The sequence below is a fragment of the Pollicipes pollicipes genome, unplaced genomic scaffold (genome assembly GCF_011947565.3).
Source record: "Pollicipes pollicipes isolate AB1234 unplaced genomic scaffold, Ppol_2.1 Scaffold_1600;HRSCAF=1878_pilon_pilon_pilon, whole genome shotgun sequence".
In the NCBI taxonomy this organism is placed as follows: domain Eukaryota; kingdom Metazoa; phylum Arthropoda; class Thecostraca; order Pollicipedomorpha; family Pollicipedidae; genus Pollicipes; species Pollicipes pollicipes.
This window is the reverse complement of record NW_023595962.1, coordinates 22,016,735-22,035,274: the sequence shown is the minus strand read 5'-3', so window position 1 is coordinate 22,035,274 and position 18,540 is coordinate 22,016,735. Positions and strand designations below refer to the sequence as shown.

Here is an 18,540-nt window from a genome sequence, read left to right as displayed (position 1 = left end):
TGAGCTGGCGTGGGAGTGCGTGACGATCCAGGAAGAGATGTGAGCGATGGAGACCACCTGGGGAGGGGTGTAAGCGTGAGTGAGACGACAGACCGCAAAGACGTGCTGTGAGGTAACTCTCTGGGGAGAGGTGTGTACGATCGAGACAGGCTGAAAAGAGGAGTGAGCCAGGTGGACCAGATAGGGAGAAGTGTGCACGAGTGAAACCAGTTGGGGAGAGGCGAGAGCGTGAGTGAGACAGATCGCAAAGGCGTGTGAGGTAGCTCACTGGAGAGAGGTGTACGTGATTGGGACAAGTTTGGCGAGGAATGAGCCAGGTGGACCACATGGGGAGAGGTGAGAGCTAGTGCCGCCAGCCACTCTGGCGACATGAACATGGCCAACATCCCCAGTCGGATTCCGACCGTTCGCATAAAGCGCATGGATCGCTTACCGTACTGCACGGGACTGCTGAACTCGTATAATCCGCGGAAGAGCTTATGAATAGTCGACCGGGCTAATTATTCGAGCTCTGGACGTCTTTTGAGTTTGACCGAGGGATTTTGGTTCACCTGATGCAAACCATAGCGGAAAGAAATATATCACATTGCCGTAGCACAATTTGAAACACAGCAAAATAGAGCATGCGGAAGGCCTGGAAATTCCTTCGACTCTCAGTCAAACCGCTTGACAGCAGTGTTACCAAATGTCAATGTTACCAGATCTGTCTGTGTCGTCAGCGAGGCGGAAATCCACCAGATGTGGGACCGGCTGCAGCGGGAGGCGCCGGACGCGGGGCCGGCACTGGTCGACACGTTCGCGCGACTCCTGGGAGACATCTCGGGCCGCGTGCGCCGCTGCCGAACCGAGCAGGAGACGCTGGAGACGGCTCTGAGGCAACAGCAGGACACCATGCAGACGCAGGTAGAAGGCGGGTGGCCAGACGGGCATGTGGACCCGGATGACAGACGGACGTGTGGGCCCCGGTGACAGACGGACGTGCGGACCCAAGTGACAGACTTCCAGATGTGCACCTGTACATGCAGAGAGTTTGATAAACGCCAAGCTGGACAGATATGCACGTGGCACGTGAGCCCGTTCGACGTGTATTTGAATTTCGTTGATACCAATTCAGATAAGGAGATAGGCATACCAATATAAGTGAGAGACATCAGACGCATAGAAGGGCATGTATGCTCGGGCAGTGCCGATAGGCACGAAGACTCAGCATATGACTGAAATGTGGACAGAAAGGCGTTTGGACGCTGGTGCTGTTCCCGCTGGTGCCATTCTCGTTGATGGACATCTCGAGATGTACAGGCTCAGAAGACAAGCATGCAGGAAGGTATCCACAGCTCGGTGGGAGCGGCAAGTGACAGGAGCTGTGTCACGCTGTGTTGCACTCCCTCTCTGGTGGATCCCTGTCATGTAGACTATCTGAGTTCAGGTCGAGTGGCTCGCCGAACGGCATGCAGACACGCCTGAACACTATAGATACGCCTGAATGCTGCAGACACGCCTGAACACTATAGGTGCGCCTGAACACTACAGACGCACCTTAATACTGCAGAAATGCCTGAACCCTACAGATACGCCTGAATGCTACAGACACGTCTGGACACTACAGATACGCCTAAAGACTACAGACACGCTTGAACACTACAGGCGCGCCAGAACACGTCAGGCGCGCCTTAATACTGTAGAAACGCCTGAACACTACAGATACGCCGGAATACTGCAGACACGCCTGAGCACCACAGGCGCGCATGAACACTACAGACGCGCCTGCATATCACAGATACGCCTGACCACTACAGACACGCTTGAACACTACAGGCGCGCCTGAACACTTCAGACGCGCCTTAATGCTGCAGAAACGCCCGAACACCGCAGGCGCGTCTGAACACTACAAACACGCCTGAACACTTCAGTCATGCCTGAACACTACAGACACGTCTGAACGCTGCAGACACGCCTGGAAACTGCAGACACGCATGAACATTACAACACTCCTGCACTCTACAGACACGCCTGCACTCTACAGACACGCCTGAACACTACAGACATGCGTGATCGCGACAGATACGCCTGAACACTACAAACACGCATGAACACTACAGACACGCCTGAACACTGCAGACACGCATGAATACTACAACACGCCTGCACACTAGAGACACGTCTGAACGCTGCAGACACGCCTGGACACTGCAGACACGCATGAACATTACAACACGCCTGCACTCTACAGACAAGCCCGCACTCTACAGACAAGCCCGCACTCTACAGACACGCCTGAACGCTGCAGACACGCCTGAGCACTGCAAAGAGCAGCTTCAGAGAGGCATGCATAATGAGCATTTTTGCTGCTGATTGTGGTTATTATCGCAGAGGCAGGTGCTGGTCCAAAAAGGTCAGATGATTACAACGCGCACTGAGAGCGTCCAAATCTGCACCAACCTCTTGTTTTTATAGCATGACAATTAAGCGCTGCAAGAAAATGATGCATAAGGCATATTCTGATGATGCAGCGAGACCTGCAGTGAACCAAAAACGAAATAAATTGCCTGAGACCTTAGTAAAAACCTCCAAATATCATAATTGCGGACCACCATGGTTGGCGGCTGGCCTTACTTTCCAGCGAGGTTCGCGGGATGGCAAAGCTACGATAGAATGGAAGTGGTTTCACCGATGACTGTCTATGCGCGATACCATTCATAGAAAAGTGTTTTGCATTGTGTGGCCCCCCATTCAGTTCAGCCTACGCCGCCTCCAAATGGCACGAGGCTGGCCACCGTCCCATACGTCTGCCCGAGGCTGGCCACCGTCCCATACGTCTGCCCGAGGCTGGCCACCGTCCCATACGTCTGCCCGAGGCTGGCCACCGTCCCATACGTCTGCCCGAGGCTGGTCACCGTCCCATACGTCTGCCCGAGGCTGGCCACCGTCCCATACGTCTGCCCGAGGCTGGTCACCGTCCCATACGTCTGCCCGAGGCTGGCCACCGTCCCATACGTTTGCCCGAGGCTGGTCACCGTCCCATACGTCTGCCCGAGGCTGGCCACCGTCCCATACGTCTGCCCGAGGCTGGCCACCGTCCCATACGTTTGCCCGAGGCTGGCCACCGTCCCATACGTCTGCCCGAGGCTGGCCACCGTCCCATACGTCTGCCCGAGGCTGGTCACCGTCCCATACGTTTGCCCGAGGCTGGCCACCGTCCCATACGTCTGCCCGAGGCTGGCCTTCGTCCTATGCATTTGTCGTAGGCTGGCCACCGTCCCATTATATCAGCATTAATGATCAGCATTTACGGCATCATACCCTTCCAATTATTATCTGACAATGTAGAGGCTTGTGTATTACTTGGATCAACTATAGTGGGAAGCTGATGGGCTCACATATTTCTCCCTCCAGGGGCTGCCATTCGAACGGGCAGTTCATAGCACATGCAAAAGTTGTTTTATTTGTTTTTAAGCAAAGAGAACTGGCGCACATCCTTCCAGGGATCGTCAGCGATTGCAGTGCCAATATAAGCGCTCCGGGCTGTGGTGCAACAGGGGCTCTAAACACGAACATATCGGATGCATCCACGTTTTCGTCTCCGGAGTTCTCCGACATTTTTGCGATGACTTTTCCGCTGACACCGAGCGGAAGGTCATGATACACCGCTCGTCCTCCAGACGGGGTCATAGGTCCTGGACTTCTTGTCTTGCTCCTTTGAGACCGGCCCTGAAATTTTTGGTTTTCTTTTTCCTTCCAGCTGCAATTTGATATCAAATATTATACCTTTCATCCCCTGAAAGCCATCTTTAATTGTAGTGCTAGAAACATCGAAATCACGTCGGTTTATTTGTCGGTGTGAGTGTTCACTGACAACCAAAAAGTTGATCACTCGGTGGCGCCCAGCCTGGTCCTAGCGCCAGCTGATGTTGTTCGCCGTCTGTGCATCAATGGTCTACGCTGACGTGACCAGCATCAGACCAGATGGTCGGTCAGGCGGGAAGGTGAGAACCGGCATGAGATGGCGTCCGTGAGATGGAGGTGGGCGGCGCGAGATGGCGTCCGTGAGATGGAGATGGGCAGCGGGAGATGGCGTCCGTGAGATGGAGATGGGCAGCGGGAGATGGCGTCCGTGAGATGGAGATGGGCAGCGGGAGATGGCGTCCGTGAGATGGGGATGGGCAGCGGGAGACGGCGTCTGCGAGATGGAGATGGGCAGCTGGAAATGGCGTCCGTGAGATGGAGATGGGCAGTGGGAGATGGCGTCCGTGAGATGGAGATGGGCAGTGGGAGATGGCGTCCGTGAGACGGAGATGGGCAGCTGGAGATGGCGGCGTACGTGTTTGATCCACCCTGCACCTCCGCGTGAACAGACTGTCTAGAGTGTCTTGACATCAAAAAGATCGTTTCCCGTTTATGCCCATGCGTTTGGACCGGGCAAATTGGTTCGTTGGCCTCATAGACAGGTGGAGGAAGGACCAGCATCCCCTAGTATCTGAACCGCGCTTCAACGCCCCCGTCCTGGGGTCCAAATAACGATGCAACATAATTCACCCGAACATTGTGGGACAGCACGAAGGGGTACATGATTTATTTCCTTTCCCTCTGAGTTCTGACGTCACTGGGGACGGATCTGCCGGAGGGCTCGGGAGTGGCGCCTCGCTGGCCGCCTCTGAAGCTGCTGACGACTTTTCGTCACTTCGGGTGGTCGTCGCTCGTAACATAAAAGACGACAGGCGCAACTTTTCCACGCCAGCGATCAAAGGGCCGGCACACGCTTCTTCTGCTCAGGCAAAGCCATCGCTTGGCTGACTCATCTGCAGAGAGTGAAAGGCCTTTCACATGTGCCCCGCACGGTTTTGCAATAGACGTTGCCGCGTATTGGATGTGTGCGTCGTCTCTGCCTTCAGAGCACACATACATTCGCAGGAGGATGCGTCGCAACGGGCTTGATTTCTTGTTTTTTCTCATGTGGATTGATGCCTTTCATGAGCACGCCTTCTCTTTGTCGAATCTTCCACTGGACTGAGGGCTGTCATACGAAGAATAATCGACCTTCAACGTACAAGGAGGCAGTGGATAAGTGACGTTATAAAGAACAAACATTGGCTCGACGCTGTATGCTGTAATTATGGTCAACAGAAAAGCCCGTGACTACGGGCGCAGCTTGAAACGTCGAGTTTTGTGCTTGATAACGTCAGTTAACCAGTACCTGTTGGTGTATCACCGGTCATTTGTTCTTAAAACATCAGCTCCCCATTAGAAATGACGAAACACTATGACCTCGGGGGTTTCCTTACTTTTCAAGAATTGTAAAATATGCATACGGATTTTGAGCGTCCAATGTCGTCCGATTTTCTTGCTTTTCAATAATGGGTGGTGCAACTGGTTCCTTTTTTCTTTGTCGGCTGATTCACTGTCTGACTATTACCACGCCACTGTGCTGCAGATGAAGAACATGTTTGAAGAAATGGAGGCACAAATTGCAGCGGAGAGGAACAAAAACACTAAGGAGGTAAGCGCGTGTCTGCCTTGGCTGCGACGACAAATTTCCGCCTGTGATGCGTGCGACACAATACTTTAATGTTAAACGTCGTAGCATCGGTATATCGTGTTCTCTTTTGTCGTAATTTGAGGCCCTAAGACTGGCGCCCAGTGTCGCTTAAATACGAATCCAGCACCTCTCCCCAGACCACAGAGGCTACGAGGTTAAGCGAATCCGCTTCCGAGTCCACTAATTAAGAGTTCTGAGGAATCCACGTATTGAGAGTGCTGAGGCTGAGTTCGGACGAGATTGCGAGCCTGGTCGAACTGGGCCCAGGAACCAGGCACTGGGACCGACGCGGCACATCTCCGTCGGCAGGAAGAGCAGAGGCAGCTCAAGATCCGCGAGGAGCTGGAGTCACAAGTGGCCATCAAGGAGCTGGAGGCGCAGATGACGCGTCAACAGTGAGTCGCCGGTGTCTGAAGTGAGGCTCATGCTCAGGTGACCTTCAGCGAGCCTGGTGCTCAGATGACCGCCAAAGCGAGCCGCCGGCGTCCAAAGTAAGACTCACGCCCAGATGGCTGCCAAAGGGAGTCGCGGATGTCTTTAGTGATGCTCACGCTCAGGTGACCTCGATCGAGAGTTATGCTCTGATGACTCTGCTGAAGGGAGTCGCGGATGTCTTCAGCGAGGCTCACGTTCATGTGACCTTTAAGGAGGCTAATGCTCAGATAACTGCCAAAGGGGGTCGCCGGTGTCTTAAGCGAGGCTCATGCTCAGATGACTCCGCCGAAGGGAGTTGCGGCTGATGCGTTCGCTCGTTGTTAGCTGACTGTGGCTGCGCGCCGTTGTCGTTGTCGATGCTAGCATCCCATCTATCAAACTGCCTTTTTCCATGCCCTGCGGTATTACAGCTGAAGGCAAGATACAGCTGGCGGTGCAGGTAGGCATAGATATGAAGGCAGGCTATAGCCGGCGCGACAAGAAGCGTGGCGTGGTTTTATCGGGGCTTGTGTAGCAAGCGCCTGAACGTTGTTTGCCTGAAGGGTGCAGCCGCGATTAGTGCCGTTGGAGCCGGCTTAAAGCCTTAGAGATGGGCATCCAGCACCATTTGCATCTTTTCGCTCACCATTTAGTGCTAGGAGTATTTTTGGTCAAAAATTCAGTAGCCACGTGATACATAAGCTCAGTGACAAAGAAGCTTGCAGCAGAGAATTAAAGCGAGTAGGGTTTGCGCGTACATGAGAGTTGAGGATGCCTGTAGTTCGAATATCTGTTTCCGACAACGCAACAATTGATTTTATAGAGTCTAATGATGTCGATAAACAAGAAGATATCTCCTGTTTGCTTTCGACTTTGATACGATTCTACAGAAAATGCAGCCTAAAGCGCCAACGATAGTCACTGGATGCACAAGGACATCTGCTTTATATTAACTTCCCCAGGCGCAAAATGAGAAGGCAGCTATAATCGATTGCCTGCCATTTTCTTCTCGTAATGGCTATGACTGGGTGTTGCCGTACGCTTCGCAAAAAGGACGATATGCGCTATAAGGCTGCTCGCATGACTAATGAAATGCGGAAGCAACAGCTATTAGCATCGTTTCGCTCTATGCATAATTGGGACCTGCGCGAAAAGGGCGGCGTGCGGCCAAAAAGTCGACTCGCAGTTTGCCGAATGCATTTTTGTCGACTGCTATATAACGACTTCCATGTTGGCCGCGTGTGAATGTCGACGCGATAACAGCTCGAATGGGCAGCATTGGGAATGCAAAGCTGAAAAATGCAAGAAGCGAAGTTAAAACTGAAAAATTGGGCGTGTAAAAAGGTCGTTGATAGGCAAAAAAAGCGAACGATTAACTGTCGTTGAACTGACTAAACGTCATCTTTGAGCAAATGGCGACAAGGGAAAATAGCAACATACCGAAGTGACACAAAGCCAAATAACTACATCAGAAACAAGCTGAAGTGGTAAAAGCAGACCGCGAAGTTCTCCAAGGCACATAGAATGAGTAATTCCTATTCGATCTTTTAGGGCAGTTGAGTCTGACGACCATGACCTTGGTTACCGACCAGCCGTTCCTGTTCCCTTCCTTCTGCGGGAACCGAGAACAGAGAGAGAATAGAGAGAGATAGAGAGAGAGGGAGAGAGAGAGAGAGAGAGAGAGAGAGAGAGAGAGAGAGAGAGAGAGAGAGAGAGAGAGAGAGAGAGAGAGAGCGAGAGAGAGAGGAGAAGAGAGAGAAGAGAGAGAGAGAGAGAGAGAGAGAGAGAGAGAGAGAGAGAGAGAGAGAGAGAGGAGAGAGGAGAGAGAGAGAGAGAGAGAGAGCAGGAGAGGAGAGAGAGGAGAGAGGAGAGAGAGAGAGAGAGAGAGAGAGAGAGAGAGAGAGAGAGAGAGAAAGAGAGAGGAGAGAGAGAGAGAGACCGATGTCTTTTCCGCATCTTGACCTTGTTTACTCACAGACGCACATATGTTTTAATACAATATTTGCACGGCATCGGGATCTGCAACGTCCGGACAAATGGCGACTTGCACCTCGCCGAATGTTTTTTTACCGGCTCCATTAAACGACCTCCATATTGACGACATGTAAAAATGTTGACGAGTCAAAAAGTCGAATTGGCTAAATGGTCAACTACAAAACGGCGCCATGGAGGATTGAATACGTGCTAAAACTGTGAAAGGCTGAACGATGAGCTGCAAATAATGGCGACATACCATTACGGCAAAAATGCCAAAATGGTGAACTGCGAGACTGTGACACGTAAAAAAGGCAGTATGTTAATTTGGCGAACGGCTAAATGGTGAGCTGTTCATATAGAATGTTCCACATTTGAAGATGCTGAGGCAAGTTTCAGATATGATTGAAAACGTTTCCATGTCACTATTTACCAGCACCAACACAAAATTCAAATATTATCTTTTTATATTTCGGCATTTGGACGTTGACCAATATGGTACTCATGTTTTGCAAGGTCCCTATTTCGCTTCGCACAACTTAGCCGTTCGCCAAACAAGTATGTTAAGTTGTTATCTGTCGCCATTGTGCGGTTTGCCGTTAAGCTTTTCGCCATTTCTTCGCGTCGATATTCTTACATTTCGCCTTTTTGCAGTCCGCCACGTAGTCGTTTCAACTCTCCGTCGCGTCGACTTTTTTTCATGTTGCCATTTTGCAGTCGCCGCTCAGCAGCTCACAGAAAAAGTACTCACCAAATGGGATTTTTGACTTTTTGTCCCAGACCCAAACAGGGCACAGGCTGAGCACATATAAGGTGTGATGTTGATGCGCACTAAAATCCCAAATCGTCATCATCATCACCCCTACGACTATTGTTGAAATCTGCTTTTTTGCACAGCAGCTAAAAATTGAAAGCGCTCACATGAGTCTGCTACGAATTACCATGAGATTAAGCACAACCATTGTTGCATGGTTGTTTACATGCTCCTTCTTTTTATATTTGACCTATCGTCATTGCGGAGGTGTAGAATCGTTACATAACGCTGACCGTCCGCCGCCGTTATGTAACGTTTAATCTCACATTAGCTGCTTCCTCGCCCTTGTAGCGGTGCGCATTTGGTGGATTTCCCTAGATCTGTTGCGGCTGTCGAAAGTGTGTGTCGCACGCTACCCATTTGAAGCGTGATCGACGACGCCTGACGTCATGTCCAGGCCTGCGAACTAAAGCACGTGCGCTTCAGCCTTGATTGTGGGCGACCGCTCGCGATGCTGAGCTGGACAGCGTTCACTCGGGCAGCAGGCGTGGGAAACTGCTGCCCGTTGCGTAATGTATAAGTCTGCTGTGTAATGTATATTTCATAAGTTAAAACGTGAGCCTGAGAAGTAAGGTGGAAGCTGTGCATGCCCCGCGCGCCACTGTTCCAAGACTTGTCGGTGAGGGGGCGCTGCTGAGCTAAGATTTACCAGTGGGGGTGTGCTGCTGAGCTAAGACTTGTCAGTGGGGGTGTGCTGCTGAGCTAAGACTTACCAGTGAGGGTATGCTGCTGAGCTAAGGCTTGTCAGTGAGGGTATGCTGCTGAGCTAAGACTTGTCAGTGAGGGACCGCTGCTGAGCTAAGACTTGCCAGTGGGGGTGTGCTGCTGAGCTAAGACTTGCCAGTGAGGGAGCACTGATGTTCTAAGACTTGTAATTGAGGGACCGCTGCTGAGCGAAGACTTACCAGTGAGGGTGTGATGCTGAGCTAAGAGTTGCCAGTGAGGGAGCACTGCTGAGCTAAGATTTGCCGGTGAGAGTGCGACGCTAGGCCACGATTTGGCGGTTGTGGAACGCTGCTGAGCTACTTCTCTCGCAGCACGACAGCTTGCAAACCAACATGGCGTTGCTGTGGGGCCCAACCAGGACCAGTGCTGTTTCTTTCGCAACATGTTGCGCAATCGCAATCGTATACGTGCATGGGAATATGAGACACGCTACAAAGAAAGAGAAAGCAGCACTTCGTTAGTGTCAGCAATTGATTATTAATATATTATATATTATATATATATATATAATTTATTATATTACATTGATTACATACATTATATAAATATTACATATACATAGTCTATTGTTAATTGCTGACACTAACGAAGTGCTGTTTTCCCTGTCTTTGTAGCGTGTCTCATATTCCCATGCACGTGTGCGGATACGATTGTGCACTATGTTCCCATACATATATATATATATATATATATATATATATATATATATATATATATATATATGTCTCTCTCTCTCTCTCTCTCTCTCTCTCTCTCTCTCTCTCTCTCTCTCTCTCTCTCTCTCTCTCTCTCCTCTCTCTCTCTCTCCTCTCTCTCTCTCTCTCTCTCCTCTCTCTCTCTCTCTCTCTCTCTCTCTCTCTCTCTCTCTCTCTCTCTCTCTCTCTCTCTCTCTCTCTCTCTCTCTCTCTCTCTCTTCTCTCCTCTCTCTCTCTCTCTCTCTCTCTCTCTCTCTCTCTCTCTCTCTCTCTCTCTCTCTCTCTCTCTCTCTCTTTCTCTCTATATATATAGACATAAATGATAAAGACACTAGTAATGCACCCGCCGAGGGAGCTTCGAAATTTGGAAACAAGACTTCGTTAGTGTCAGCAGTTGATTACCAATAGATCAAAGAGTAATACAAAAGCTCTAGATATATATGATGGGGCCATTAATCATGCACACGCCGAGAGAGTTTCTATATTATAATGTGTCTATTTTTTGTCAATGTTGTTGAAACAAATCGATATATTTGTTTGTCACCGACTAATAGCCTTTCTAAGGTTAAAATCCTGATGTGTCTTTTGGAGGCTGAGGGACATTGATCATATTATTTTTACTCCGATGAGCACAAACACATTACCAAATGCCTACATTGCAATTGTCAGGTAAAAAAGAGTCTGGAGACATGCGTCGTAAGACTAAACTGAAAGTTTTCCAGCTTTGACTTTACGACCTTGACCTACTCACTTCAGTTTGACTCCAAACCAGCTCAAAGCCATTCCATCTCAGCTTTAAAAGGGAAACAGTGTTTTAGAATACGTTTAAAGTTGTATGATCTTACAATCGCTTCCGGTGGCAATCGCTTCCGGTTCCGGTGAACAGTGGCGACTGAATCCTGCTCTCAGGTGGTGCCGCGTTAAAGGGAGTGTCCCACCTTTTCTGCATATTTCACTTGATGTTACGTCATATGCCTGTGAGGCTGGTCAGCAATATATACCAGTTCTTTGAAATCCCTCTGATTAACACAGAATTTTGATTTCATGTAGCCAACCCTGCGAGAGCTCTCATTTGGCTCGCTGCTCACCACTATGAAGGCAATACACTCAATTTGCCTTGTTTTTCCAACGTGTGTGTTCCGTAATGTTTGCAACACACATATGTATCAAAATGGTTGTGTAATGCGTGCTAAGAAAGCTTGAAACTCTTTTTTTGGACAAATAGATATGCGAACGTAGGTCATTATTCCGCGAATTCAGCGAAACGTCATACTATGGCTTTTATTTCTCGCACTTCTACCGTTATGGCTTTTACCACAGCGACCCTTTTCGAGGCGCACTTTGTCTTTGGAAACGGGAGTGTCACGCGATTCCTGTAACGCACTGGCTCAAACTGTAACCAATGCGTATCTTCATGATCGACCCTTACCCGCCGGACTAATCGCAAAGGTTATTTTATTAGCACCAGTGGAGGTGTGCATGCTGGTTGTCATGACAATGGTGGCGGCAGTCGGGTGAAGAAGCGTAATATTTTACAAAGTATTGATAGTGTAAGCTGACGCGGAAAATGATTAAATTTGATTTCTTTGTTATGTCCTGGCGGTGCTGCAGTGGTTCTACCCAGCGCTCTTATTAGACTGACTAGTCTTGAGTCTCACTGGAGTATGTTTTTCTTTAAATATGCACAAAAGGTTGGAGAGTCCCTTTTTAAGCGAATGTTCAACATTTGGAAATATGGAGACCAGATCAGGTGCGATGCAAAAGTTCATTTGTAACTAATAGTACACAAGCGGCTGTTCTAAATAACTCAATCTCAACATTTGTTAAATACACTGCTCAATACGTCATCGTTTGATGACGTCATGAAAACCCTTTATGACATCAGAGTCGCTGCCAGACTGGCCTTGTCAGAATGTTTACTGTGGCGACTGACTTGTAGTACCTTAACTTGCCGAAATGTGGTGATGTTTGCTGACGCATGCTCGATCAAGGCGAGTGTCTTCATGTGTTCATGCTTTGATTTTTCTCATGGTGTCCTTGCATATTTGCCAGTGATTTTACTTTTTTTCCTTGAGTTTACGTTCTACGTTATTGCGTTATTCTGTTATTTAAATCCCAGTCTCATTTCCGTTCCACTGTCACTGCCCCGGTCTGCATCATGTAACACAAACCGTGCTTCGCGATATAAACTTGCATTCAACGCATGACATTAGAAAAATGCCAGCTGAAGACGTTGTCTTCAGCTGGCCTTCTTGCCGTAAATTGCGCCGACGTAGGCCAGACAGAGATAATTTGATGACCACATTTCCCTTGACCTTGAGCTCTACAGAGCCAATAAGGTGGCGGCATTTCCGTGAATTTTTTATTGCATCATGGTTAATTAGGCGATCTAGAAATGGTCTGCATGGTATAGTCCGCCCAAGTTTGCAAGGGTCAAGCTCAGAAACAAGAGTGCTTTAGGTTTGAAAACGGCGTAGTGGTCAACTGCATTGAACGATGTCCAGAGCACCTAACTTGATTCAAAACTCCATACAAATGTGGGAGCACTTTCATTCATTTTCTGGAATGTTTGCTCTTAAAAAGAAGCTACGTCCATTTCGGTTCAAAAAGTAAAGCCTCCGTTGGTGCTTAACTCCTCCGCTAGGGATGTTGATTCTCTTCTCATGTCTTTCATGTTTACCTGCAATAGAAGATTCGTACTCTAGCGCAAGCCACAGGTTCCCCGGTCCTGACCGGTGCGAGCCGTAGATTTTCGGGCTTTGGCTGGTGCAAGCTGCAGATTTCCCGGCTCTGGCCAGCAAAAGCTGCAGATTTCCCGGCTCTGGCCAGCAAAAGCTGCAGATTTCCCGGCTCTGGCCAGCAAAAGCCGCAGATTTCTCGGCTCTGGCCAGCAAAAGGTGCAGATTTCCCGGCTCTGGCCAGCAAAAGCTGCAGATTTCCCGGCTCTGGCGAGGAAAAGCTGCAGATTTCCCGGCTCTGGCCAGCAAAAGCTGCAGATTTCCCGGCTCTGGCCAGTAAAAGCTGCAGATTTCCCGGCTCTGGCCAGCAAAAGCTGCAGATTTGCCGGCTCTGGCCAGCAAAAGCTGCAGATTTCCCGGCTCTGGCCAGCAAAAGCTGCAGATTTCCCGGCTCTGGCTGGTGCAAGCCGTAAATTTCCCTGATCTGCCCGGGGTCGGCGGTTGGACGAGACGCCCCAATGAAATGAACATCGCGGTAGTTCGATTGGTCGTACAAATGCATGTCATGCTCACCGATGACATGGGAGTGGCAATGCTACGGCGTGTAGATATTTTTATGAAGTGCTGATTTAGGCGCCGATATGTGCAACGTAAATGCCTCTATGGCAGATGGAACGGTTGACGAACTAATGAAGCTAGTCTGGGATTCAAGTTGGCTGAATCCGTGCGATTCAAACTGCTGACTGTTGATGAAAATATGATCCCTCTTGATGCTGCCTATTGCCTGGTTGCTGATTCTATCTATAATGTGTTGCACAGCCGCTTATTGGTGGAGGCATGGCTGGACATTTACACTGGATATTTTTAATTTTTTCCAAACCTCGTGAATGGATATATTTTTCAGGTCAGAGTACACGCTAAATAGTGCTAAAAATTGTTGCGTGAGTTCGGACCCCCACTATTCGATCGCGAAGCCCCAGATGAATAACAGACTTCGGTAGCGAGACATTAACGTGCCGCAACGCTCGGCGCGGTCCGTCCTGCCTTCCGATGTCATCTGACCTCTACCATGGCTAGAGGTCATGCCTGTCAAAGGCAATTAGCGAGCGCTTAAAGCGACTCGGACCCACCTCGCTACCGGTGGATGGATGGGAAGGCTGGTGCTCTGACCAACTGAGCTACGGGTGGATGGATGGGAAGGCTGGCACACACGCACGCACGCACGCACGCACGCACGCACGCACGCACGCACGCACGCACGCACGCACGCACACACACACACCACACACACACACACACACACACACACACACACACACACACACACACACACGCACACACACACACACACACACGCGCGCGCGCGCGCGCGCAAAAACGTGGTTTACCACATAACCAAGTGCATCAACAAGGCTCATTCGAATAGGCACCTTGCAGTAGTCAATGTGACCACTTGATATACTCACGAAATAATTAAATTGTAGGTGGTTTATTTATTGGCAAAGGTTACAATACGCGAGTGGCTTTGGAGAAAGGCGTTGGTTACAGTGCACCACAACGGTTTAACCGCTTTTTCAATGTTGAAATGATGCTGAGAGAAATATTCGTCGGCCTACGAGGCTCCAGTCTGCTGCCTTAGATAAGTCTGCCACCATAGCTCCAGTGCGCCACTGTAGCTCAGTCAGAGCGCTAAGACGGGGTAAGGGCGCTAAACGGGCGGTTATATCGCGCGTCCTCCCGTCGCCGAGTTGTCGGTATCGGACCGACTCGATGCTAGGTGCTCGCCCGTGACTGGGATGGTTTACGGTCGCTGGCAGCGGCCGCGTAAGGTCAGATGAGGCTGGATGATTCGGTGGACCGTGGCGAACATTGCAAAAGTGTGAAACGTTAATTACAAAATTATAACGATTAATTAAAATTATTGGATGGAACTGTGCGGCCAGGGTGCATGCGACAAGCACTGCTCAGCCTGGGCTCTGGCCGCTGAATCCATCAAAAGGTTCACACCAAATGAAAACTGGAAAGAATGGAGGCAACGTATCTACGCATCGTAACGCATCTATGTCAGAAGTCCTGTTGTGCTGCGTCTGGTTATCGCCTCGCGTGCATTCCCAGTGATCTTTACTTCATCGTCTAATTAGTCATTCCATGACTGGATGGGAATTCCAGGAAGATCGCGGGTGTGGGCGCCAGCTGGTGCACAGTTTCAAAATTTCGGATATTCTGTAAGATATGACAGATGACTTGATGAGCTACACGAATCAAACCCAACATTATCCGTGCCTGCATGACCTTTTACAGCTATTGAAGTCAAATGGCAAGCCGAGGTGGCGGTAGTTCTGAAGTCTTTTCCTTTTAGAACTGAAACCTTGCAAATTTGCAAACGAGCTGACGGGCTGGAGAACATTTAAACCGAATAGACCTTCATTTACCGTAATGATGTAAGACAACTTTAAAAACTTTCACGGTAGGCGTCAAAAACAAGAAAATTGCCCACTTTTTAAGATATATGCATACACATACACATGTATATGTATGTATCTATACACCTGTAACATACACCTGTTTTGTGGCGCTGGAACATATGAGGCTCCAGTTGTGTCCTTCACTTCATGTGAGGCATTGCGGTGACAGTGATGACGTTCAGCCTCGCTCGGTCTGATCGCTCTTTCCTGCAGACTCGCCGACGTTACGTCACAGCTGCAGAAGCTCTCCTCGTCTGATTCCCAGCAGCGGCAGGAGAATGCACAGCTGCAAAAGCAAAAGGTAAAGTGTCATGCCTTGCACCTCCATGCCTTGCATCACGGGTTGCTTGGTCCGCATCGCAGGTCCTGTTTTGGAAGCAGGTTTGAAAGGAGAGATTTGTGTCGTTATAACTCTACGAATGTAGTTTCAGCTCCGTTTTTGCCCTTAGTCTGCCTCTGAAATCATTAGACAACCACGAAGATCCGCATTTGAAGTGCATGTCCCCCTAATAACGACCACTCACTCATGAACAGGTCTCCAAGAAAGAAGAAAACGAGGTTACAAATTGCAAATGTATATATATATATATATATATATATATATATATATATATATATGCATATATCAAAGGTATCATCAATTTGTGTCATTTCCCGCTACCGTGAACATCTTTTGAAAGTGTTTTTGCAAGTGAATTACCGGAATCAGGAGAGCAGTTGCCAGTAACAGTAACAACATATGTCCATGAGAGCTGCTTTCAATCTCCTCTCTCTCCTCTCTCCTCTCTCTCTCTCTTCCTCTTCTCTCTCTCTCTCTCTCTCTCTCTCTCTCTCTCTCTTCTCTCTCTCTCCTCTCTCTCTCTCTCTCTCTCTCTCTCTCTCCTCTCTCTCTCTCTCTTCTCTCTCTCTCTCTCTCTCTCTCTCTCTCTCTCTCTTCTCTCTCTCTCTCTCTCTCTCTCTCTCTCTCTCTCTCTCTCTCTCTCTCCTCTCTCTCTCTCTTCTCTCTCTCTCTCACTCTCTCCAAACCTAGTTGCTGTGTTAGATACTGTAATGAAACTGTTCACTTTGTTTTTGCTTACCGTAATGATCAGTGTCCTGTGTTCAACGGCTGAACCGTTTTACATATTTATGCAGTTCTTTGTACACCGGCAAGACATTTTTGTCATGTCCTGACATGCTGTCATGCCGGCATGCGCTGCTGCAGATTACGCCTGGGGCTTTAAGGAGGGAATGTCATCACTGTGACACAAAAACGCCTGCGGTTGGCGCAGTTCTTGTTGGTAACCTACACAGATAAGCTACACCGATGCTTCGGGGTAATCCTCTTGCACTTGTAGTCAGGCAGGCATTCGCTGACGCAAGGCGCCCCGATGGCAATTGACAAACGCATTACCAATATATAGGGTGGTTTTGGCCTTGACCATTTACTGCATCCGTGTTTGTAGAAATGTGTGCGCTTTATGTGCAGATGAAAAACACACGATGCCTAAAAACACTGCGTTTCTGCCATACGAAAAGGACTACACTCCAGGGATCTCCACCGAAGTGACCACAGCGAGACTAGATGTTCGCCAACCGTTCGTGAACTGTGTGAACGAATTACTCTCCGTTTTTGTTCATGTGTGTTCCTTTTCGACATATCGGCCAGTCGGCCAGCCGTTCGTGAACAGTCCGTGTTTACTCCTTAGTTGAATTTAGGGGTCAGCCAGCCCTGCTTTATAGTTTATCCGCTCGCACACTCACAGAAAAACCAGCCTGAAACGTGGAGCACTGTAAATATAGCCGATATTTGTTTTATAACGTCGTTTAACCAGTACCTCCTGGTGTAGCAAAGATCGATAACTCGGTCGTGAAAACTCCCAACTGAAAGCGCCAAAAAAGGATCTGAAGGTCTTCCTTGCCTATACCAAATACCACGATGTGCTGTGAGCAATTTGTGTTTTCAAACAAAGGTGTGCTCCGCTTCCTTGAGAGAACACTACGATAGTCTTTAAGTTTTTCTTTATTTTCCGATCTTCATCGATACTTGCGATAGCTGTGTTTGTGGTTGGTGGAGACATTTTACACATTTGTGTTAACACGGGAGGATGAGAATGAATGAGTTAAGAATGCTTCACTTTCCGTGTCTTTAAACTAAAATGCGGCGGGAAACTCATATCTGGAGTGGGTGATGATCACGGAGAAATGAGTCCGACATCAGCGGGGTTTTTACAGCCCCGCTTCTCTCTGTGCAATTATGGACGAGTGATATTCTGGTCAGATTGTGAAGAAAGCAGCATCGACCGGCTCCCGGTCCATTGCTGACCTTAGTGTGGGTAATGTTGTTGACACCGCTGAATACTTTGTTGGCGTCGTATTTACCCACACGTTGGAGTTCGTTTTTTATTTTGATCTGCGCTGGCAGCCACGATCTGACACCAGTCATTATCCTTATCCTCACACTCATGCCAGACATCATCACAATGCGCTGCTTCAGAGTGCATTATGGTGGACAAGCAATCAGAACGGGAGCGCCTGCGGACTGGAGACGACTCTATGAACGCTTATGAGAGACGTTTCAGGTCAAGGCGCAGGCTGTCGGAAGGCGTGTGAGCTGTACACGGTTCTTTAGCCGGTAGCGGCTGATGCTCGCCTCGAGTGGGTAATCAGTCCTTTATTTGCATGACGGTTGATGCTGTCTGAGAGATGTGCGACGCGGCTGGATTTCCAGGTCTGAATCAAGCAGCAATAGGGCGCATGTTTGACGTTACAGTTGAACGGGCTGGCTCCAGGAAATCATATCGGTAAAATCTGAGATGCGGTTGTATCTCGGCTTTAGGTTGCCCTTGAGCAGAATGGCTATACATTGACACCACATCGGTTGACAGCGTTTGATATCATATTGGCGTGATATTTGCAAAGGCGAAAAACTGGACAGTATGGATTAAAGAAAAATGCGTTATCGCCAAATACATTGCGTTTTGTTAATGCCTTTCCTTTGATGTTTTACCAAGCCAATTCAACGCATGATTGCACAAGTTAATTTAGTAAAATGTGATAGGTGGCTGGAAAGCACAACGACGTCCTTCATTTTCTCTTGCAACCGACTTGGTTGTGCTAGGCATTGCAGTAGCTTGACGGGAGAACTGGGGCGGGTGCGAAGCTGACACCCGACCTCACCCTCTTGTCTTCATCCCGTTTTGACGCTTGTCCTGTCCGGAGTGGCCCGTTTGACCACCCCCCCCCCCCCCCCCCACCCCCC

At 49.1% G+C, this 18,540-nt stretch overlaps 1 protein-coding gene across 1 annotated transcript in view; it reads left to right on the top strand.

Annotated features, from left to right (window-relative positions):
- LOC119092013 (ras and EF-hand domain-containing protein) overlaps positions 1 to 18,540 on the top strand; it is an 86,797-nt gene that overhangs the window by 16,083 nt on the left and 52,174 nt on the right. The window contains exons 5-8 of the mRNA XM_037214967.1: positions 720 to 903; positions 5,429 to 5,494; positions 5,843 to 5,928; positions 15,513 to 15,600. Of these exons, the coding sequence (XP_037070862.1) occupies positions 720 to 903; positions 5,429 to 5,494; positions 5,843 to 5,928; positions 15,513 to 15,600 (424 nt within the window). The remainder of the gene's footprint in view (positions 1 to 719; positions 904 to 5,428; positions 5,495 to 5,842; positions 5,929 to 15,512; positions 15,601 to 18,540) is intronic.